At 38.7% G+C, this 24,318-nt stretch overlaps 2 protein-coding genes across 4 annotated transcripts; both read left to right on the forward strand.

The window, feature by feature from the left end:
- Positions 1 to 552: 552 nt before the first annotated feature.
- LOC141586790 (very-long-chain aldehyde decarbonylase CER1-like) lies at positions 553 to 11,332 on the forward strand. The gene is made up of 6 exons (XM_074408134.1): positions 553 to 612; positions 1,468 to 1,688; positions 8,969 to 9,201; positions 10,004 to 10,223; positions 11,014 to 11,163; positions 11,281 to 11,332. The coding sequence occupies exons 1-6, from the start codon at positions 553 to 555 to the stop codon at positions 11,330 to 11,332; spliced, it is 936 nt and encodes a 311-aa protein (XP_074264235.1).
- A 1,297-nt stretch (positions 11,333 to 12,629) lies between these two features.
- On the forward strand, positions 12,630 to 23,344 carry LOC141585942 (transcription initiation factor TFIID subunit 5). 3 transcript variants are annotated; one of them, XR_012519448.1, is made up of 20 exons: positions 12,630 to 12,931; positions 14,700 to 14,781; positions 15,265 to 15,343; positions 15,428 to 15,525; positions 15,628 to 15,684; positions 16,099 to 16,186; positions 16,269 to 16,378; positions 16,526 to 16,633; positions 16,715 to 16,866; positions 17,302 to 17,412; positions 17,523 to 17,592; positions 17,699 to 17,738; positions 17,837 to 17,998; positions 18,098 to 18,174; positions 18,280 to 18,396; positions 18,499 to 18,764; positions 19,992 to 20,087; positions 20,166 to 20,238; positions 20,608 to 20,713; positions 23,188 to 23,344. XR_012519448.1 is itself a non-coding variant. In XM_074407022.1 (19 exons), the coding sequence occupies exons 1-19, from the start codon at positions 12,762 to 12,764 to the stop codon at positions 20,659 to 20,661; spliced, it is 2,010 nt and encodes a 669-aa protein (XP_074263123.1). In that variant the 5' UTR covers positions 12,630 to 12,761; the 3' UTR covers positions 20,662 to 20,898. The 3 variants fall into 3 exon arrangements, 1 of the variants encoding a protein (XP_074263123.1); XR_012519447.1 differs by lacking the exon at positions 23,188 to 23,344 and adding an exon at positions 20,831 to 20,980; XM_074407022.1 differs by lacking the exon at positions 23,188 to 23,344 and having other exon boundaries at positions 20,608 to 20,898.
- The last annotated feature ends 974 nt before the right edge of the window (positions 23,345 to 24,318 follow it).

A 24,318-nucleotide genomic window follows, 5' to 3' on the forward strand; every position in this document is an offset into this window, starting at 1 on the left:
TGTTCAACAACTACAAGAGATTCTAAGCTAATTTCAAGTTGTTGACTACAACAAGATAACAACCGACTCAGTATTCCCTTTTATCATTAAAACGAGTCAAATGTTATTACACTTATTTTCTCTATGCACAAATTTGCATATAAAACGCGTAATCCTAAATTTACATAAAAAATTCGTACCAAAAAAAAAAAAAAAACGTCAATTTTACCCTTATAAATTGTACGAATTTAGGAACGATCGCCCGTCTTGTTACCTCTTCAAATTCGTTAATTATTTCATGCACATTTCTGGTGTTGCCCGGCCATTGATTAAATATGGTGAGGCTGACGGTGTGCATTGGCATGTATTAACTACTAACATGGCAATTGGATTAATACAAACAAAAATAATGTTATATAATTAGTTAGCTTGGCTTATATATAGTGTACAATGACCCAAATGTTTTGGACACCCTCCTTTAATTTAAACACTCTAAAGTCTAAAGTCTAAAGTCTAAAGTGATTAAAAGTTGAAATAATATTGGAGAAATAATTTTGAGAGGAGTTGATAAGAATGGCGTCCACTCATGCTTTTCTTACACATTGGCCATGGAAATCTCTTGGCAACTTCAAGGTTTTTTTTTTTACTTCTATTTTCTTTTCGTAATAGTTCTTTTGTCTCATTTGATACCGCGTAATATGTGTAATAAGTAACTAGTTTAGATCCCGCGCAATAAATGCGCGATAATTGTAGAGTTTTATTTTTAGAAAAAAAAAATAACTATAAAACTATTTAAAAAATTGAGTAATGTCATGAAATGTATATATTTATAAACAAAATTAATGAAATTGTTTATAATTTTTTTATTAGCATATCATTTAGTTACGATTTAGCATACAAAGAACGAAATTTTCATCACAAAAAATTTAGAGACAAATTTTAAATAAGAGATTATATCAAAATAGGAAAGTAAATAAGAGATTTTATCAAAATAGGAAATGTAGTTTAGGCGGAAAAACATGAAACTTTTCTTATTTTTTTAGGTGCTGTTTGGCCAAGCTTAAAAAGTGCTTTTGTAATTGAAAAAGTAGTAGCTTGGCCAAACATAGTAAATTAGAGATTTTTAAAAGTCCTTTTGAAAAGTCAAAAACTTATTATTCACCCCCAAAAGGAGAAGTAGATATTTAATACTTCTACTTTTTACATAAAGAACCAAATAAGCAAACAAAAAGTGTATTAAAGTAATTAGGTCAAACATGTAAATTTTGTGAGAAACCGCTTTTACAAAAGTATGGCCAAACAACTAAAACTTTTCCGAAAAGTAACTTGTGAATAAACTCCTTTTAAAAAGGAAAAGTCATTTTCCATAAGCAAGGCCAAACAGCACCTTAGTAAATAAGGGATTATTGTGTGAGACGGTCTCACCATTACATTGTAATATGATACTTCGTGACTAACATAGTGCTATTTGTTTGTCTATGGCTAAAGTACGTGATTGTGGCACCAATGGTGACTCATAGCATATACTCATTCGTAACAAAACCAGAGGATACAGACATCATTTACCCTCTCATAGCCTTACTCATGCTATGGAGGATGCTTCATACCCAGATTTGGATCAGTTTTTCTCGATATCGAACCGCCCGAGGTGACAATTTGATCGTCAATCGGAGTACCGAGTTTCAGCATGTTGATAGGGAAACGAACTGGTATTTTGTTCACTCATCATATCATTTCCATCGTTTTAACTCATACTCCCTCTATACACTAATTTTCACCCCATTTGCTTTTTCACAGTCTCCAAGACGATACTTTGACCGTAATTTCCGTCGTGTAAATGTCACTTTTTTTTGGTCGAAAATAATATTTTGTGATTGATGGTTTGATAATATATTTACGGTCAAAGTTTAGTAACTCTGACCACCAAAAAGCAAATGGGGGTGAAAATAGGCGTGTGGAGGGAGTATAATATTACTTCTATTCAAATCCAAACACATTATTCACTTTTCGACACGAGCGAAGATTATGTTTGAGATTCTTTGCAATATATATGAGAAAATATAGACATGCGAGATCTTGCTTGATCTTAATTCGTTTTTATAAGCAAAATAAGAATATCAAATTTTTATATTTTTTTTGTAATGTAAGTAAAACTAAAAATATTTTTTTTGTAATTTTTATAGTTTACTGACTTAAAAGTAGGGGACCTAGTCCTAAGGAAGTCGGCTGCCACCAACAAAGGAAATATTCATGGTAAACTGACGGCCAACTGGGAGGGTCCCTACAAAGTGGTTGAAGAGATGAGGCCGGGCACATACCGGCTTAAGGACATGGGGGGCGTGCCCTTGATGAGCCACTGGAACACTGACAACCTAAGAAAGTACTTTGTGTAAGCGGCGGAGGTGTCCAAAACCAATGTCGGCACCCCGTCGCGCGTTTATATCTAATGAAGAAATATCCAAGTTCTCCGTCGGTCGATACGCTAGAAGAAACGTATACTCAGTGCAATTGAGACGCAAATCTAGCGATCAATATGCCTACACAGTTACGAACGCTGTCGCGCCGCAACCCCGATTACCTCGGCCAAAGCCGAGAGCGACGGGGATACGTCGGTCGATACGCTAGAAGAAACGTATACTCAGTGCAATTGAGACGCAAATCTAGCGATCAATATGCCTACACGCGATTCTGATTTAATTTGTCGCGCCGCAACCCGATTACCTCGGCCAAAGCCGAGAGTGACGGGGATACGTCGGTCGATACGCTAGAAGAAACGTATACTCAGTGCAATTGAGACGCAAATCTAGCGATCAATATGCCTACACAGTTACGAACGCTGTCGCGCCGCAACCCCGATTACCTCGGCCAATTCCGAGAGCGACGGGGATACGTCGGTCGATACGCTAGAAGAAACGTATACTCAGTGCAATTGAGACGCAAATCTAGCGATCAATATGCCTACACGATTCTGACGTCGTCGCGCGCACGCAACCCCGATTACCTCGGCCAAAGCCGAGAGCGACGGGGATACGTCGGTCGATACGCTAGAAGAAACGTATACTCGGTGCAATTGAGACGCAAATCTAGCGATCAATATGCCTGCGATTCTGACATTTTGTTGTCGCGCAACCCCGATTACCTAAAGCCGAGAGCGACGGGATCGTCGGTCGATACGCTAGAAGAAACGTATACTCGGTGCAATTGAGACGCAAATCTAGCGATCAATATGCCTACCGCGATTCTGCTTATTTAACGCTGTCGCGCCGCAACCCCGATTACCTCGGCCAATTCCGAGAGCGACGGGGATACGTCGGTCGATACGCTAGAAGAAACGTATACTCAGTGCAATTGAGACGCAAATCTAGCGATCAATATGCCTACACGCGATTCTGACGCTTGTCGCACGCAACCCCGATTACCTCGGCCAAAGCCGAGAGCGACGGGAATACGTCGGTCGATACGCTAGAAGAAACGTATACTCGGTGCAATTGAGACGCAAATCTAGCGATCAATATGCCTACGATTCTGATTTAAACGTCGCACCGCAACCTCCCCGATTACCTCGGCCAAAGCCGAGAGCGACGGGGATACGTCGGTCGATACGCTAGAAGAAACGTACACTCAGTGCAATTGAGGCGCAAATCTAGCAATCAATATGCCTACACAGTTACGAATGCTGTCGCGCCGCAACCCCGATTACCTCGGCCAAAGCCGAGAGCGACGGGGATACGTCGGTCGACACGCTAAAGACGTTAAACACAGTTGGGATATGCATTCAAACTGCCTCGGTCATACCGACGGTAAAAACGAAGGCACTCAATTAATAACGCAAGAAGACAGGTGAAGGATTGTGATCAAAGCCCCGGCCAAGCCAAAGGCCAATAAGACGAACTTTATTGAAAACAACTACAAGAAGAGTACAGACGACGGCCGTCCCCATAGGGATAAGCCTAAAGACAACCTACCAAAAATTTTACAACAAAACAAGGAAAGAAAAGCAAAAGATTACAAACATATCATTTGAAGCGCCAAAAAAAAAATGGCGGGGGAGGAAAGGCTCAATAGTTGGCCCCGAGCAATTTGAAGCTATCCGAGATGCCGGGTGAGTCTGGTGACGACCGCCCGTCTCCCTATGCCTGTTGCTGCCCTCCATCAGTAGCAGCAGCATCTTCGGTGGCCGGCTCAGAAGAGGGCTCGACGTTTTCAAGCGCCTTTAGCCTCTCAGCCTCCTTCAACTTTGCATCATAGGCCGCCTTGGCCTCAGCTATCTGAGCCGCCTTCGCCGCCTCCGCCTTCTCCGCAGCCGCTGCTTCCGCAAAGATCGCCATCTCATCCGAAGTGGTCAAATTTATCCCACGGGAAGGAGCGTCGGGGATGAGCTTTTTGATTGCCTCCCTGGTCGCCTCCTCGGCCTGGTCCCGGAATTGGGCGCACATTTTAGGGAGGAGATCATCTTGAAGCATTTCAATATCCTTCTCCTTTTGAGCAAGGGAGGCCCGCGTGTCCTCGAGCGCCTCCACTTTGGTTATGGAACAGATCCTTCCACTCTTCCCTCTTGGCAACCACGGCGTCATAAGCGCCCTTATACCTGTCCCGCTCCTCCATCATCTTGGCAGTAGCGGCATCAGCATCCTCAACTTTGGCCCTCTCGACCCCTAGCAGCTTCTCAGTTTCCTCCATACGCTTCTTGGCAGCAAGGAGATCCAGCTTAGCCTTCCCGGCTTCCCCCCTTGCAGCAGAGAGATCAAGCTTGAGCTTTGCGATCAGTGGCCCAGCTTGGGCCATGGCCTTCTCCTGCTCCATGATGTGGGAGCCGGCTAGTTGGGTCCACTTCGCCAGCCTCTTATATATTTTCACACCCTCTGCCACAAGCTCGGTGGGAGGAATCTTCTGAGCTGAGGAGTCAACGGTGACATTTCTATCACCCGCCTTCTCAATAGCCTTCTCGGTCGCTTACCTAATCGCGTTCGTGAGAACGGCGACCGCCGAAGGTGGATCTACAAAAAATTTACACAGAGCATCCACGTCAACATGCATCGACACATCAGAGAGTCGGTCATCGGGAATGTCCAACGAACCAGCTAAGTCTGAACCGCAAGTTAGATCCGTACCAGTCTGGACCCTCTTAAGCGGAGGGCCGGTTGGGGCAGTCTTCTCCCCGGCACCGGTGGAAGCAGACGGTGGCACTTTTCTCTTCTTCGGAGGAGAAGGGTCCTTAGCAACGGTCACCCCCCTCTCAGTGATATCGATGACCTCCAAATGATCCTTCTGGACCACTGGAGTCGAAGAAGGGGTTGGCACTGACGCCGCCGCCAATTTGGACGCTGCCTTCTTTGTTCTCCTCGGCACGCCTCCGAGAACCCGTGCCTGGGCCGCCTCCGGATCCAATGCCTTCAGCTGCCTGTCCATCAGCTCGTTGGGAGCCAGTCTGCGGTCACGCGCGTCAGCCGTAGGATGCCGTTGAACAACCTTCCCGTCCTTATCAAGCCCTAACCTCTCTAAGGTCCTCTCGCATGCATCCTGGCCAAACCGGTCTGCAAGAAATCAAACAAGAGTTACATAAAGGAAGTAAAACAAAGCTCTAAAACAGGAATGCAACAGGCAAACATGGGCCTCACACCGACCCCACTCACCCCGATTGAGGGCCGGTATGAGGCCAACACGGCAAAGCAGCTCATCCTGAAGGATAATCTGAGTCGGGGGCAGCCATCCTTTCTCAGCATCAAACAGCTGCGCCGCCCGTTTCTCCTCCGCAGTAAGAGGAACCATCGAAGCGTCCATCTTAACCTTACCCCGGGAAATACATTTCTCATATTCTTCCCGGCTCTCACACCGCAAGTAAACAGGGCTCTGGAAGGACCGAGGCAATGGGTAGTCCTCCGGCACTTGGACGTACACCCATCGCCGTTGCCAGTCCTTACAAGAAGTAAGCTTGGACACGGAGACGAAGCCTGGCTCCGTCTGCACGTTGTACCACCCCACTTTACCGGGGATTGACGGCCGTAGATGATGAAGGCGGCGGAATAAGTTAACTGTCGGGACCTCCCCCCTAAAGAGACAGAGCCACACAAAGCCGACTATCGTCCTCATGGCCAACGGATGCAGTTGGGCCACAGCGACGTTCATAGCTTTGATGATAGCCATGACGTATTCATTCAAAGGAAACCGGAGCCCATACTCCAGGTGCCTGATATACACACCGATGTGACCCGGGAGAGGGCAACAGACCGCCTGACCCTCCTCAGGGATAACGATCTTGTACGCCTCACCGAAAAAGAAATGGTCTCCGAAAAGAGTCCCACCGGAACAGCTCGCGAATTTATTAGTCCAGACACGGTCAAGACCGGTCGTGCAGGCCTCGCCATGATCCGGGATAGACGGCCTCTCACCACCAGAAGGAGTCCTCTCACCACCAGAAGGAGTCCTCTCACCACCAGAAGGAGTCCTCTCATCATCATCAACATCATCATCCTCATCCTCCCATTCCTCCAAAGTTTGAGGATCAACTTCGGGAGAAGGGGACCTAGGACCCCCAAACCTTATCGGGATGGCATCTAGTATCCCCTCCCCATCAAGACGCGACGGGGAACCCCCCGGCGCAGAAGTGCTAGTCCCAGCGTCAGCAGAAGACATGATAGCAATGATTATTTAACAAAATAAGAAGTGACGAAATGTGTTTGTTTACCTTGAATAAAAACACTCGCCGGAGTAACAACTCTGAAAATTAGAAGACAAAGAAGCCCTTGAAAGTTTAGAGAGAAGAAAATTTTGGAGAGAATGAAATTGGTGGCCAATTTCACGGAATAACTGCCCTATTTATAGGGAAAAGCCCATGAAGAAGGACCAATCAGAGAACAGCCCATGAAGCGCCAGCTTATCAGCAAAAAGACGCGTGTCAGACATGCAACCATGGAATGTCAATCGTTGCAACAGTTGAACGTCAATCAATGCAACAGTGACCAAGCGTCTTCAACACGCCCATTCACATCTCTTCGCCTATTCATCTTCCTCAACAAATTCCTAGGTATCTGCTCCCCGCCGGCCACATGATCAACCAAGCTACATAGCACCGGCCGGGGGCAATCAAAAACAACCCGCACTCTCAACCCTGGTCTCGGCCATTGTCACTTTCTCTTCCACATCGGATGTCCTTTAAACACCCATGCGGAGGGGGGATATATATGGTACGGCCTAAAAAGAACCAGGCCGAGGTAGAAGAAGCCGATGCGGAACATTTTTCACATGTTGCTTGCGCAGAATATACGCTCAACATACATCGAAGCCCATACCACGGCATAGACTACGCTGGGGGCAAATTGATGGGGCATATTCTGCACCGCTGACCAAGTCAACACTTTGAGCAAGGTCAAGGATATCCACAGCAAGGTCAACGACTTAGACAGCCTAGCCGATGAAGCCTATCGGCCTGTCACCTCGGTCTCGGCGTGGCAACCCGCCAGCCGGGACACATATCCGCGTACTCATATCCAAGACCCTCGGCCGGCCTGCCATGGGTCCAGCGGCCGAGGGTAGAACGGTCTTTCCACCTGCTAGCCACTTGGCCACTACGTGACAAAAGGTGAAAGTCTATAAATACTCCTCAACCTTCATTGAGGAAGGGATCCATAAATTAACCTAAGAATCACTATTCATCTGGTAATATCTTCCTTATCTCTCTACAATACATCCTTAGCCAAGTAACAACAACTTACCCCTCTAAGTTTACTGACTTGAGCGTCGGAGTGAGTACGCTTGGCACAAAGCCAAGCCCTCAGTTCGTTCATTGTTGCAGGAGAGGCCGAGAGGAACGATAGGGACGAAGGATCCAACTCAAGACATCATTCTACAAGCCACGGGTGGTAACAATACTTGCTCTGGAATTACACCCGGAACAATTATAATTTGTACTTGTCGAATAAAAAAGTACTTTGTTTATGGTCAATTATTCCATGAAAATCCTTCACATTTATGTTGAGCACAACAAAAATTTCACAATTACTTGATCTCACTTAAGATTATATCTAAATAAGGGATGTGTTTCAAAAGTAGGGATGTATTTTAGGCAGAAAAATTTTAAAGTTTGGAGCGTTTAAAAACAATGAGTCCCTATCGGCAAAGATGAATGGATAAGTGTACTAAACTTCTAAGGTTTGGGTTAAACATTTGAACTCCATCGATAAAGCTTGTAAATCCCCTATATACTAAAAGACTAACACAACTTTAGATTTTTCCGCTCAAGTTTGCCGCCTATGTATTCACCTTCTAATAAGTGGTCTCACTCTCATCCTCTTTTTATTTACATACCATAAATAAAAAAATTCATTTCCTTAAAGTTCTATTTTTACTAATAATGATCACAGATATTAAATTTCAAATTAAATTGTTAAATAACAGTAATTTAATTTTAATAATCATAGATTTTATCATTAAATTACAAACGAAGTTAGTAAATTAACCCTTATTATATATAGGAAAAATTACAAATAACCACCATGTATTTGCGTATTTTTACAAATAACCACCACGTATTTCTGTTTTTACAAATAACCCTCACACTTTCATGTATACTCCCCAATCATCACCGTATATTTGACCCGAGACAACGTTTTTCATATTTTCCGACTCTTTAATATTGGTATTCCGTGTAAATCGTTAATTAAAGAGTCGGAAAATATGAAAAATGAGTCTCGGATCAAATATACGGTGGTGATTGGAGAGTATACATGAAAGTGTGGTGGTTATTTGTAAAAACAAAAATATATGGTGGTTATTTGTAAAAATACACAAATACGTGCTGATTATTTGTAATTTTTCCTTATATATTGCCATTTAACAAATATGCACGGAATTATACTAGTTTGATAATCAAAAGCGGAAGCCCGGTCCTCAGCTTAGGATTGAACAGGGCCTTTGTATAGTATAAAAAATTGTCATTTGTTGGATTTTGTTATTGTTAACGTACATGGTTAATTTTGTTCATGTTTGACAGGGACGACCAAATATTGTTTAGTTGGATATTATTTTACTTGGGATATTGGGGATTAGAGTCTAGAAGAAACATGGCCTTATGGAGAAGTGAGGGTGTGCTTCTAATGTTTTTACTGCATGCTGGTCCTGTGGAGTTCCTCTACTATTGGCTACATAGAGCTCTTCACCATCACTTTCTCTACTCTCGCTACCATTTTTATCACCATTCTTTCATCGTCACCGAACCGATTACTTGTATGTCTCATTTCATGCATCTATACTTGCATAAAGGAAATAACAACGCAATCACCAATTCCCAAACGAGACCGCTACTTAATACTAGACTAGACATGACAAAATCAACCCGACACATATCCAACCAAACATGACTCCAACTTTATAAGATGATCCGTCCCAAATTTTTATTGTTGCAACTTATCATTATCCATAAAGAATTTGATAATAACAGATGAAATGATCCGACCTAACTTGTTTGCCATGTCTACTTAACACCATGTTTAATAATACAATGGGTTCCTTAGTTCGTAACAATTCTATGTCCTTTTATACACTCTTTGATTTGATTCTTAGGGTTTGTCTGAAATTCATGAAATAATTATTAGAGGGTAAAGTTTAATTTGGAGACAATTATTAGAGAAATTATTTGTTGGGATATTAAATTCCTTGATGACAGGTTTGACATTTACTAATAATGATTATTGAGGTGATCTTTCACCCCCATTAATCATTACCCAAAGGCCAGAGGGCCGGTGGGTTATATATTACCCTTCTATGAGAATAATGGATATCGGGACTCGGGGGTAAATAATTACCTTCATATCAGTTTTACCCCCAATCCCAGCAAGCCTTTACTAGTATAGTGCGTACTTGTTTACCATGGTGCATAACTTAAACTTATTTAATAATGGTGTTACAATCAATGGCAGCGGTCATTTTTTCATGCGCCCCCAATCCCAGCAAGCCTTTAATAGTATAGTGCGTACCATGGTGCATAACTTAAACTTATTTAATAATGGTGTTATATAATCAATGGCAGCGGTCATTTTTTCATGCGCCGAACACATAGCATACTATGTTCTCTTTGCGATTCCTGTGCTGACAGTGATATTAACTGGACTTGGCTCGATTGTTGCCTTAGCGTTGTATCTCACTTACATCGACTTTATGAACAACATGGCTCATTGCAACTTTGAAGTCGTCCCTAAGTGGGTTTTTACCCTATTTCCTCCTCTCAAGTATCTCATGTTAACTCCCTCGTAAGTATCTCATTTATTACCTTTAAATTAACGGTTTCTCTAATGACTGTACTCATTTATTGTTGTCAGAATCCCGATTCGATCTTATGATTCTACGATTTTACGATCCAAAAATGCTTGACCGATCCCGGATCCTACGATTCTATCATGTTTGTAGAATCTTACGATCCTATTTATTTGAAATTTTCTAGAGGTAGAATCATAATTCGATTCTACGATCTTACGATCCTACGATCCGACTCCATAGTAAACATATTAAAATATATTTTTATATAATGACTTTGTAAAATCAAAATTTCATCTAATTTGTAGAAACATGTTCATGAAATGATACTAAACTCATTAATTATCAATATTTAAGGTATAAACAAGTGTTTTGATCCTCAATTATATATTTTTTACCAAATAGAAAACTATATTTAGTGAATTTGTAGAATCTTACGATTCTACGATCCGATTCTACCAATTCGATCCTACCCTCCCCATCGATTCAAAGCAGAATCCCGATCCTAACAACATGTCTGTGTACTGTACTAACCGTTGAACTATTTCCTCCTCTTAAGTCATGACGGTTAAGAATTTTGTTTTAATATATGCGTCATTTTCGGTTTTCAATCGGCACTAAGCTATATCCAGTTGTGAATAAACTGAATATACATGACTCATCCATTGAGTTTATTCTAAAATTTTGATGGATCTTTGAAAAAATTGGGATTAGGAATTAGGATGTCGTATTTTTGTGAAGTTGTGATTTCAACAAGATAACTGTGTGATTTTGTACATGTTACAGTTACCATTCTCTACATCACACCCAATTCCGAACAAATTATATACTCTTCATGCCAATTTATGACTACATATATGGAACAGTGGATAAGTCAACTGATACTTTATATGAATCTTCTCTAAAGAAGTCTGAAGATGTTCCTCAAGTTGTGAGGTACAATAATATGTTATCATTTCTCACATAATTCGTCATCATATAGGGTTAATAACCTGCTTATTTCATCTCAATCATTTATTTACTAAACATTTTATTGCTGGTGTGTATGAACAGAATTGGTTACCAAGGAGGGCGAAGAAGAGTTCAACGTGAAACTAAGGAATAATGTTTTTTTTTTTGGCAACGATTAAGAAAGGTTCCATGAGACAATGCACTTGTAACAAATTTAATGCAAACACTCGTGTATTTTAAATTCATAGCAATCCTTGAATGTAGTTAGAAACTTTGAATCACGCATCATAGCAATCTCCTCTTTATACCTAATCAAAGACTTAAAACTCTTACTTATATAGTTTTTTTTAACTCGACATGACCTAATCAATACTCGAGTACTCGAGTGATGAACCTCGGTATGACTTGAAATTCGAATTAACTCAATTCAACGAGGGGTCATCTGGACTGAAAACTCTTTTCAGTGAATGACTCGAGAATAACACTTGAGAGCTGAGACCTTTTTACCAGGCTCCAACAACCAATATATGAACATGTGATAAATACTTGAATGTTAAGTCCACTACAAGAGGTCTATAGGTACAATAACAATAGACTCACCCTAAGTTAACCAAAATTTCATCGTAAAACCAATTATTACGAGCTCCTAATTTTCAGCTACATTATCAGAATATCAGTTATCTTTTCAGGTTATAATTAACTTTTCAGTTTCTATCTACTTTTTCGGGGTTTCAATTACCTTTTTTAAACTAATTTACCAAACGAAGTCTAAGCTTATAATAATGAGATTTTGAAATTAGGGCATGAGTCTCGAGTATCGACTCGTGTGAGAGTCGAGACAGCTGAACTTCTCAATTGGCTATGTAGTGTAGTAAGGCTCTATTCTTTCATTATTTGTTACATAATTTCCACTCAGTTCAATTCAATTTCAGTTTAACTTTATTCAATTCAGTTCAGATTCATTTTTATTTGTGTAAAGGAAGTCACAAGACCGAATATGATGTTAACAATTTTTAATCCTAAGTCATAAATACCACCCCTCCTGAATCATGATTTTACCTGTTAAGCTAACTAAAAATCTGAAATCTTATTCAATTTAGTTGGCTTCAGTTAGTTCCAGCTAAACCAGGCAAATGGGTCAATATGGCCGGTTTCGGGTCGGCTCACTTCGAATATGGGTTGTTTGAGTTTGCAAGAATTTAGGTCGAGTCGCGTCAAGTTATTTTGGGTTCGGCTCATTTTCGGGTGGGTTGTTTTCAAGTTATTTGGAGATATTGATTAGTATGCATAAACATTCGGTTCGGGTTGAATGAAGTCGGGTCAATTTGGATTGCAGGTCCTCAATTAGGAAGAGGATCAGATTATTCGATCCGGGTCATCCGAATTGGGTCAATCTTACCGAGTCTAGTTTAAGCCGGAAAAATTCGGGTTATAACTAAATAACTAATGCACCCCGTTCCCTCTCTCAAACCTTCACTCCATACAAAACCTCCCCAATTTAAAACCCCCAAATCAGTAACTCAATCAATTCAAGTAATCTTCCCAATTCCTAAACCCTAGAAACTTTCTTCCAGAAATCGGCAATGGATGATGAATTAGTTGATAAAGTAGTGTTGCGATATCTGAAGAACAAAGGTTTTAACGAATCAGAACTCAAATCATATGAAGATAAATTAGTTCATTCAAGAACAAGTTCTTCCCCTTCTCCCATTGATCCTCAGCTTTCGCAACTTCTCCTTCACTTCGGTTCCGAGTAATTTCTCGATTCCTTCAATTTTATACTTTAATTTTTGTGTAATTTTGTTTAATTTGAATTAAATTGTTGAAGTTTGTGTTATTGTTGTCGCTGATTTTGATTTGAGTTGTGAAATTAGGTTTTTAATTGATGTTTTTAATTAGGTTTTCGTATGTGCAGTAATTTGAGTAGTTGAGCAAAGTGATAATGTTAGCATCTAAATCAATTTCTGCTTCCATTGTTTGATTTGAATTGAATTTTTGAAGTTTGTGTTATTGTTGCCGATTATTTTAATTTGAGCTGTGAAATTAGGTTATTAAGTTTCGGTATGTGCGGTAATAATTGTTTGTCATTGTTGTGTTTAGGTCTAGTAGTGATTTGAGGAGTTGAGCGAAGTGATAATGTTAGCATCTTCGTCGATGTTGTCGATTTCTGCTTTTTTTTTTCTTTTTCTTTTGTGTGATTTGAGCTGATTTGTTGATGTTTGTGTATTTGTCGTTGATTTTTTTATATTAAAGTTGTGAAATTAGGTGTTTAATTGATGTTTTTGTTTAGGTTCTAGTGTGTACAGTAATTTGAGGTGTTGAGCAAAGTGCTAATGTTTAGCATTTTCGTAGAATTCTGCTTCCATATTCTGTGTGTGATTTGTTTGATTTGAATTGAACTGTTGAAGTTCGTGTTATTGTTGTCGATGATCTAGGTAGCACCAAAACGGACACGGACACGGACACGTGACACGACATCCCGTGAAATTTAGGACACGAGACACATTATATAAATTTAATAAAATATATATTTTATAGTTATAAACATTCGATTTTATTTTTATAAAAGTATTTGATATTAAATTTAAATAAGTAAAGGTAAAACTTGTCCATGATTATAACTCATTTTCATTTCCCATCAAAACCCATCTTCTAATCAAGCTATTTCAACAGCTCATTTCCCATCTAAAGTAACATCATTCACCCCAAATGATGTCCAAATGTTATGGACACGCGTAGGACACGGCCCAAATACCATGGACACGCGTCGGACACGTGTCCAAATAAATGTTGAAAGTTAGACACGGCTTTATAGGCGTCCGACACGTTTCGGCGTGTGTTCGAGGAGTGTCGGTGTCGGACACGGTGTCGGACACGGGACGGCTGATTAAGAGAAGTGTCCGTGCTACCTAGTCGATGATTAGGTTTTTGGTTGATGTTTTTGTTTAGGTTTTGGTATGTGCGGTGATAATTGTTTATCATTGTTGTGGTTAGGGTCTAATAGAGATTTGAGTGAGGATGGTTGAGCAAAGCACTTATACGTAAGCATTTGAGAGTAGTGCAAACTGCAAACTGATTTTTTAGGACAATTGTTCATCCCAGTACCAAGCATTTGAGAGTAGTATGTTGGATATATAAACTATTTTGGGAAAGTTGTTAATGAAAAGAATAAATTATCTTCCGGTTCTATTAATAAATAAATGACTGGCCGTTTGTTGGGAAGATTCGAAGAAGCGAGTCTGTTTATGCCCTCTCTTGCTTTTATTATGGTTGAGGTGATGAAATGTCCTGCTCTCCTCAAGCTTTCTCCTCTTAGGAAGTTGTAATAAAGCACTTTGCTCGCACAGTTGTACTAGCTTTGAGTTACGTTGTGTTTGATGTCTTAGCGACATTGATAATGGCGAATCTTTGCCTTTTGCTTGATGTTTTCTTTTCGATGTAGTGAGATCAATTAGCTTATGTTTTTCTCTGGAGGAAATATTTTTGCAATCAATTGTCAATGCTGAACTGTGCTCTTTTAGGTCTGAGAGCCTCCCAGCACAATACCAGGATGGATATAGCAAGCTCAGATCATGGGCTTATGGTTCGCTTGATTTATACAAGGTTTACTTTCTGCATTTCCGCAATCCCTCTCCCAAAATATAGTGCATGCAATGACACTACTGGTTCACTGTACTTCCTTTTCTGTTTTTTTCCCTTCTCTTCATTTGTGGATGGGAGATGGCATGTGAAAAATCCTTACGTTCCCCAGGTGATTACAATCACTTACCAAATAAATTATTTAACAGTTCTCCCTATTTTTTTCGGGAAGTAAAATGGTAGATTTTGCACTGAGGTGAACATGAGACAAGTTGGTGTCCCGTGTGGCCGTGTATCTTGTATGCTCTATGCTACAATAGATTTCAGTTATTTGCTTTTCTACTGGAGTTATTACAAGTCCAAACTTTTTACCTTTGCTATTTTTGAAAGACTTACTTCTTCCTCTCAGGGTTTTTTATATTTCGAGTTTTCCCTCGACCAAATATGAACTAGGATGAAAATATTGAGTAAAGAGGTTTATATGAGCATTGGTTTTGTTTTGAACAGCATGAGTTGCTTCGAGTGCTTTATCCAGTATTTATCCATTGTTTCATGGACATTGTTGCAAAAGGGCACCTTCAAGAAGGTAACATGTCAACTACTCATTTTTCAGCTACATTGAGAAGATGTATATGTAAGTAATCCTGATTCAGACTGATAATGATCACAGCCCGTAGTTTTTTCAATACCTTCCGTGAAGACCATGAGGTTATGCACCAAAGAGACTTACAAAAGCTTGAAGGAGTCCTTTCTCCTTCTCATTTGGAGGTTAGCGGTTGTTCAAAAGTTTTGAGCCAGTAATTTTGCTCCGGTTAATCTGATTTTTCTCATTGTGACCGTGGAACCTGTGGCTTTATGAAAATTGTTCAGGAGATGGAGTTTGCTCACACATTAAGGCAGAGCAAAGTGAACATCAAGATTTGTCAGGTTATTTCTTGAGTCTTGACTTTTTAAAGCCCTGAGAAGAAGTAAACCACAGATATATATTTTTTCGCTGGTTCTCATTGTTTCATACAGCAGCAGATGGTAAATTGTTTAGATGATCTTTTGGCATAATAGATCCATACCGGTAAGGGATCAGCCAAATCAATCTACAAGTTACCACATCATACAGAGAAGCTTTTTTTTTGTTAGAAGTTTATTGGCATTTGGCAGTAGTAGTAATTTATGAGTCATGCATGCTTGACGGATATTAAATTGTCTTCACTGGTACTTGTGGACAAGCGCTCTTTATTTATATATCTGTTATCCTTTATTCTCGGCAGTAGTAGTAATTCTTTGATGTTTCAGATTTGTGTGGAAATTCTGGCTGAACATCTGCTTTGAACTTTGTTTATGCAGTATGCTCATGGACTTCTTTATAAATATCTGCACAATAATCAATCAATTACAATGCTTGGAGTTATAAACGAACACATCCACTTTGACCGTACTTTTCTCTTCTGTCTTCTGCCAATCTTTTCATTTTCCAGCTGTTGCTCTTATCTTATGGCTCTGTATTTTGTACACAGCTTATCCTGGTCAACCTAGTTCAATAATTGATGATTCTGAAGCAGTGACCATAGTTGGTGGTGGCCAAGATGCAGTTGACTTGATAAACCAGAAAGAAATTCAATGGGGGGTAAGAACATATTTTCTTAGCATGCCCTTTGACATCCACTTCAGTTTATAGTTTTGATTTCATTAGCCCTGTTTACAATCTGTCTATCCATCTTGTGAGATGCTGTTTTATGTTCAGCATGTTTGTTGATGTCCATGGTGTTGTTAGATGCTAGAAGATTCATTAGAAGATCGCTTGGAGAAGACTGGCGGTTTACTTTTAGAGTCTGATAAAGTTGATGTTGAAAACAAGGAGGCGGAAAACGAAGAAACCAAGGTGCTTTAGTGCTTACGCTACCGGCTCTTTCTCAGTATGCTAACTGCTATTGATATTTATAATTTGTTTGTTTGTGTGTAGAAAAAGTCTGCTGATGGAGGAAAACAAGCCGCACCATCCAAAAAATCAAAAAAAGATAAAGTTAACGTAGCGGCTGGAAAACCTGCACGACCTGAGGCCAACACTACATCCATAGCCCCAAGAGTCAAACCGGAGCTTAGTTTGCCCGTAATGTATTGCACTAGTTTGTTACTTACATTTATCTGCAACGTATACGTGACCTTATGCCTTTTCTCATATGAGTGAGATATGTAGCATACTATTGTCAACATTACAACGTAGATGAGTTTCCAATCACCGTGTTCGGAAAAAATCAAACTTATGTGTTACCTTGATGGGCAGTCAATATCCTTTCCCTTCCCTCTGTCCATTGCCCCCTCCACAAACCAAACTTCACTGGGCACTAAGATTTGACTCCTGCTGGCGGAAGTTAAGTGGTGTGGGAAGTAAAACATGCAATGAACTGTTTTACACATGCAAAGCCAATGAACATAGATCACTCTTTGAATCAATGGCAATGACTGATCTGTCACCTCTCCAAAGTAGATTATTTGCAATAATTGCATATACATATCTTGTTTATCTAATATGTATATTAATTTCCATAGGCCAATTGAAGTTGAGCAGTCTATCTTGGATGACCTTCGAAATCGTGTGCAATTGAGTAGTGCTTCCCTACCGTCAGTATGCTTTTACACATTTCTCAACACACACAATGGGTAACATGTTTTTAGCCTTATCATCTTAATTATTCTTCTTCTTGTTTATTGTTTTCTTTTGTTGTGACTAGTTTTTTATTTGTGTTGCATTTTTATGTACTGTTTTTTAGTTTAAATTGTGCCTCGATTTCACATGATGGTGCTTTGGTTGCTGGTGGATTTTCGGATTCCTCCCTCAAGGTACTGTTACATTGCTATATAATTTTTTTGTTTGTTTGTTAGTTGACCGTTTGATAAAAAAAAATGTTGTCCCTATTTTTACTTTTGGTATGTTGCCCTTTGATAGGTTTGGGACATGTCAAAACGTGGGCAACAAACGAGCAACTGTATGTTCTAGCAATCTCCCTTTCTCTACTTGTCTTCGATTCGACAAATCATCCATTTGTCATTGAAATTTTATTTTCCTCTAATCTGTTGGTTGTAGCCGGACAAAGTGACCAAGAGGCTGCAAGCAATGATAATGTGCTTGGTACAAATATAGACAATAGACCCTACACTTTATTTCGAGGTCATTCTGGGCCTGTTTACTCCGCCTCTTTTAGTCCTCTCGGGGATTTCATCCTCTCTTCTTCAGCTGATTCAACTGGTGTGCTCTTTAAATTCTTTTGGCCTCCTCATACGGCTTCTTGGTCTTGCTTAATGGATCAATCTCTTACGTATTCTTCAACAAATATTATGATTGCAGTGAGGCTGTGGAGTACGAACCTAAATGCCAATCTTGTGTGCTACAAGGGTCATAATTATCCTGTTTGGGATGTGCAGGTAAACATCCTATATAGACTGGACGTGCTATACACGCGTTTTTTAATGTATATTAATTGTTTTACTGTCCTGATAGCCCCTTGACCAAATGGGTTTATTATGCAGTTCAGCCCATTTGGACATTATTTTGCTTCTTGTTCTCATGATAGAACAGCTAGGATATGGTCTATGGACCGGGTACAGCCGCTGAGAATTATGGCAGGGCATTTATCAGATGTCGATGTGAGTACATAGATATTCCATCTTTTATTCATTCCTTGTTTTTGTACATCTGTCCTATATGAGTTTTTGTACTTTCTATAATCTGTCAAATGTGTTTCACAGTGTGTCCGATGGCATGTCAACTGTAATTACATAGCCACTGGATCAAGCGACAAAACTGTTCGTTTATGGGACATACAGAGCGGGGAATGTGTCAGGATATTTATTGGTCACAGAAGTATGATATTGTCATTAGCTATGTCACCTGATGGTCGATATATGGCATCTGGTGATGAAGATGGCACCATCATGATGTGGGATCTTGCTACTGGTCGTTGCATCACTCCTTTGGTTGGTCACACGTCATGTGTATGGACCCTGGCTTTTAGGTAAACATCATCCCTTCATTTTTATCACCACATAAAATTTCTGATTATAATCGTCAGGTGCCTATATAATTAAAAACCGCACTTCTGCGCAAGGCCCACTAAGGAAAAACGTGTCAAGCCGCCTTAGGTGTGCCTTCTACATAAGGTGCGGCTAATGGGGCGCACTATATAATGTCAACGTTTTTTCCTCCAGTTCTTTTATTATTTCCTTCCCTTTGCCTTGCTATACATAGCTTTTATTTTTGTACATGTCAACCCTCTCTAAAATTCTCAAGGACAGTATAGTTGCCGAAAATTATTTTAGAAAGAGTTAATTCACAACTCACAAGTTATATCTTTCGTATACCTCATTTCCGAAACTTACCGCTTCTAAAAAATTCTAAACGCATACCTTTGTGAACCTTCAACTCAGATTTCGTACCAAATTTTAACGCAGCACAGGAAGTTTCCAACTGAATTCAAAATTCCCCTCCTACGTTGTAATTTTAATACCAATTCTACCCTCACTCATTCTTATAACACCTCGATCCCTCCTCTTTATCAATAAGTAATTTGGCTCTACTTTGTTCATATCAGCGAAAAGAAACCATTTTAGGGTTGGAAAACAAATTAACAAACATGTGTAATTCACACTCTTATTCTCCAGCAAAATTAAACAATTAATGCACATAAAACTACCAAGATTAATCTTAATGTTATAGAATTATTTAAAGAGGACAAAATACGGTGCCTCTTCTAACTCGTTTCCAAATGTTTCAAAGATGTCGACTATGGATTCGCAAATAATTGTTTTGTTTTTGGAATGAAGTTTATTGTTTTTCTAAAGCTGATGATGGAGCTTTAAAGAAGAATTTTGGCTTGGATGTTTTTTGTGCTATTGAGTAATGAGAGCAAGAGAATTAGGTGTCTTGTGGAGTGTAGTTTAGAGCAATTCGGTTATTTCATCGTCATTTTTTTTAATGAATTTAAGATCTGGTGTGGATTTTTAGTCCTACGTTCGCAAAAGGTACAAGTTCTGAATTTCTTTTTATGCAAATATTTCGTGTAAGTTTGGAAAAAGAGGTATATATAAAAGGTATATGCTGTGAATTTTTCCAATATAAAAATACAAATGTCTTCGAAAATCTAAGTGCCACATCCCCTCAGTATGCCTTGTGCCTTTTGAAATAAAACTATTATCCATCTTTCCTTCACACTTCCATTCTCTTTCTGTGCTATGTATATCAGTGGTGAAGGCTCACTTCTTGCATCTGGATCGGCGGACTGCTCTGTGAAACTGTGGGATGTTAACTCAAGCACAAAGACAACTAAATCAGAGGAAAAGTAAGTTCATCTAGAATTGAGACGAAACCGTATTCAATCTCTGAGTTTGAAACTGTACCAATAATATGTTGCCTGCAGAACCGGGAGTATAAACAGACTAAGATCATTGAAGACGCTTTATACAAAGTCTTCTCCAGTCTACTCTCTAACGGTAAGCTGAAATTTACAACTTGGGCTCTATAACTTTAACTCGGTTGCAACACTTGCAAGTATCGGACCCAACACAGTGTTAGACGCAGCTATGTATCAAAAAAGTTCCATGTTTTTTTCTAAGATAATTTTTCGAAAGTGTCACGTCTTATCGAGTGTCTTGACGCGCAACACATAATCAAACTAACCATAGTGTCGGACGCGGCTGTTTAGCAAAGAGTTTCATGTTTTAACCCCTAAAATTAATTGTTGAGGTGTCGTATCTTGTCTAAATGTCGGACACAAGTGAAATGTTAGGGTAAACACAGTATGCTACTTCTTGGGGTTGTGTTTTACTCCCAGGAACTCTGACGCTAAGCTCATTTTGCAGTTTTCTAGGAGGAATCTGCTATTCGGAGCTGGGGTCTTCTCTAAACCTTCATGACTGATGATGTTACACATTATGGTTCCTGTGACACTGTCAGCTTATAAATGAGGTACTTATTTAATTAGGTACAGTTTGACTTAAGGGACAGTTTGCAATTTAGCTGTTACAAATTCAGATGAGATTTTATTGTTTTGTTTTAAGGTATGTACTTTTTTTTTTACTGTAGCGCTTAATTGGTATGCTTGCTAAACAAGCGTTCTTAAATGAAGATGTGATGTTCTAAGTTCCTCTCATCGTACGGAGTATGCACATCAGATCAAATACTCCATGATTTTAGTATAGTTACCATGTGAGTCCCTCTACCCCCAACCCCCCCCCCCCCCCCCCCCCCCCCACACAAAAAAAAAAACATTATACCAAGTATAAATGAACATAGTATTGCAGGTGACGGTTTCAGTATAAAACTGGGTAGCTCTATCGCTAGGCTCACCGTGGTCCTTGAATAGTTCAATGTTTACCTACTATTTTAAGGCATTAATCGCCAACTCATCTTTTCACCTACGTAGAATTGTATTCCCGAGTTAGGTCTGATTTGTTTTCAACTTGTATGTTTCTTTATCTTGTATTTCGCATATTCCATGTCATGCTGGCATGTTCCCGTGTTTTTTTGTCAAATGAATCTTAAATTTATAAGACATGTGCTCCAAGTGATGGAGTGCTTTGTAGTATGATTGATGCTCACGACTCGTGAGTCACGAGTCATTTAGACTTTTATACTTGGTCAAACTAGAAAATTATTACCGGAGTAGTGTTTAAGATTCATGAGTCTTTTAAGTGATGAAATCACGTAACATTGTGGTCTGTGGAGCGACATAATAGCAAAATTGAATACATTGACTGTTGGATGAGCATGAGTATGGTTGAAGGTTGTTTCATGCAATGGGCTTTTTCGTTTCCTTGTAGTATTGAGAGTACAAGTCTATTAGAAGTATATCTTTTGACTTTTCTCTATTTTTTTTTTTTTTTTGGCAGCGGTAAAGAGTAATTTACCTCGTTCATATCCGACTCTTAGAGTCATATTTTATTATTACATTATTCGAATAAGAAACTAAACTAAGGACGGGGGTGATAATACTTTTCTCTATTAAAAGTACTATAAACCCATAAATAAGAAAAATAGGATTGCAAGCAAAGTTCCCCAGGTGAGGATTAGAAGTTGCAAACAATTTCAAAAATTTTTACACCGTTGTAGTCTTGTAGTTGATTTCTTTTGCTGGAGTTGTAGTTTAGTCGTCGATAGAAGATTTTTATTGTTTGCTAATCAGGCTTCTGCTGTTTGAACTTTCTTTGAAGTAATTGTTCCTTTCGGACTTTTATTCAAATTTGTCACAGATTAGTCATATAATATTTTTTTTTTTTTTTACAGCAAAGTCCTATAATAAATGTGTAATAGAAGAGTTGCTTGATTATTCAGAGGTATTTTGTGGTGCATGTTTATTTACTTGTGAGAATTGAGATTGTTTCATACAAGATTTTGCAATGTGTCGTTATATTACTTATCCAATATAGAAAATAAATTTATTCTTTTAGTTTTTTATTTTCCCCCATTTCTTGAATTTTCAATACCTTCCTAACATATGTTTACGTAAAATACTTTCAGAGTTACGGTGTGAAATGTATTTCTAGTTCTTATAGAAGGGTATTTTGAAAAAAAAAAAAATTATTTGATTCTTAATTATTTTTTGTAATTAATACTTTAATAATTCAGTTGGCCTCCCTTTAAACGGATATCAGTTGAAGTTTAAAATGGGTCAAGTATTACCCCATATAAATGAATGGCACAAGTTTTTTTGTCATTCCCTAAATACTCTACTTTTCTGTTTCATCTATCTGTTTTGACGTTAAACTATTATCGATCTTAAACAAGAGTTTTATGCTCATAATAATAATTATATGTTATATTAGGAAGAAAATGAGATTAGTAAAATATTTTTTTTTGGTTAAAATGAGCGCACTATGTCGCGAGTGAAAATCAAACCCTCAACTTCATGGCTGAGGTAAGAAAGCTCTTACCACTTGAGCTAACTCTCGTTGTTGATAATAATACGAAGTATTACTGTTAAAGAACAGTCCGTCTCATTATAGACGGCCACTATCCGCCTATAGCTATAGACGGATAGTGGCCCTCTCACAAAAGTAAAGTGGAAGGGCAAGTCGGGGTATCCATTTTTCATCCACTTGCACTACCCACTTTCATCTGTGAGAGGGACACTATCCGTCTATAGCTATAGACGAATAGTGTCCGTCTATGATGAGAATTTGTGGTTAAAGAAACAGACTAGTTATTCCTTACATTATGGCTCACCCCATTATAATGTGGTGATTAGATACTCCATACTCAAGAAGTCAATGGAATGGAATGGAAGAATAGTGAATTAGTGATCTACAAAATTTGCCAGTTTGCCACTACTCTTTGCTATTCTTCTTCTTTTAAAAAAGCTTACAATAAATGCATTACAGCAGCTGAATCTCGAATTTAATGTGGTCTTATCCCACCTAACCTGACATTTACATTTATTCTAGGTGCATCTCAATTCACAATTACTCCCTCTAAAAATTTGTGGAATGAATAAGGAAATAGAAACGAAAAGTATATTACAAGAATACTCTTTTCTGATGAAGAATTCAATCTCAATAAGTTTTAGGGCATCCCATTTTCGCAAATGACATAAATAGAATTGTAATAGCGGATAACGTTAGTAAAGGGCAATAGGTGGATTTTGTAGCATATTTGACCATCAAGCAGAATTAAGAAAAGATATTTGGTAATTAGCAGATAATTGTATGATAATTAGATTATTTTCATGTATGATAATTAGATTATTTTCATGTACGACTTGAACATGCTACTACTTTATGCTGCTATAAGTAGCATATTCAAAAATAGTAAATTATGATCAATATACTACACAATTTATAATTGAACACATGAAATTGGTAAATTGATTGGTCAATCTACTTTTAGACCTGAATTTATTAATTTTGCCTAAATATCGTTTACCAAAGAGGGTCGTTGTCCTATGCTAATGCTTGAATATTTGTACCGGACACAATGAACATAATAGATTATGCACAAATAGGATTATACATCCAGTTGTATATAGAGCATTGTACAATTAAGGTATAAGAATTCGAGCTTATATGTATTTTTTTCTGAGCTAATTCAAAGTTGATATTTTTAATGTGTAAACTGTTGCGTTCAATACTTTTTAATAAACCTCATATTCTTTAACATAAAGTTCGGATACTATATTACAAAACTCGGATTCTACATCGTACAACTGGTTGTATAGTCCATGAATTGTAGATTATGCAGGTCTATAAACTATTATGGGTCGTAAATTGTACAACGGATTCTTAAGAGACTGCCTAATTACATATTTATAACCACTAATTAAAATATTGATTTCGATTTGATTTTTGCCAAATTACCAGAAAACTTGATCACTTGGAATAGCGATTACAAATTTTCCACATCATATATCATAATTAGAAAAAGAAAGATAATAAATAATTTAATTTTTTTGGTACAAGCAAATAAATGTAGTAGGCGTAGGGAGAGGGCAACTAGTAATTACAAGTAGTGCAAGTAAGTCATGGGTTGGCCCATGAAATTAGTGGAGTATGTACCATTTTGTAGTCTACAACTTCAAA

The sequence above is a fragment of the Silene latifolia genome, chromosome 6 (assembly GCF_048544455.1).
Source record: "Silene latifolia isolate original U9 population chromosome 6, ASM4854445v1, whole genome shotgun sequence".
NCBI classification, from domain to species: domain Eukaryota; kingdom Viridiplantae; phylum Streptophyta; class Magnoliopsida; order Caryophyllales; family Caryophyllaceae; genus Silene; species Silene latifolia.

Excerpts from the sequence above, each read along its gene's own strand:
- LOC141586790 (XM_074408134.1), top strand. The coding sequence starts at position 553 with ATGGCGTCCACTCATGCTTTTCTTACACATTGGCCATGGAAATCTCTT. Across the intron at positions 613-1,467 it reads AATCTCTTGGCAACTTCAAG|TACGTGATTGTGGCACCAAT; the intron begins GTTTTTTTTTTT and ends CTATGGCTAAAG. Across the intron at positions 9,202-10,003 it reads CGTCACCGAACCGATTACTT|CGGTCATTTTTTCATGCGCC; the intron begins GTATGTCTCATT and ends AATCAATGGCAG.
- LOC141585942 (XM_074407022.1), top strand. The coding sequence starts at position 12,762 with ATGGATGATGAATTAGTTGATAAAGTAGTGTTGCGATATCTGAAGAAC. Across the intron at positions 16,379-16,525 it reads AGAAAGAAATTCAATGGGGG|ATGCTAGAAGATTCATTAGA; the intron begins GTAAGAACATAT and ends TGGTGTTGTTAG. Across the intron at positions 17,739-17,836 it reads TGGGCAACAAACGAGCAACT|CCGGACAAAGTGACCAAGAG; the intron begins GTATGTTCTAGC and ends TGTTGGTTGTAG.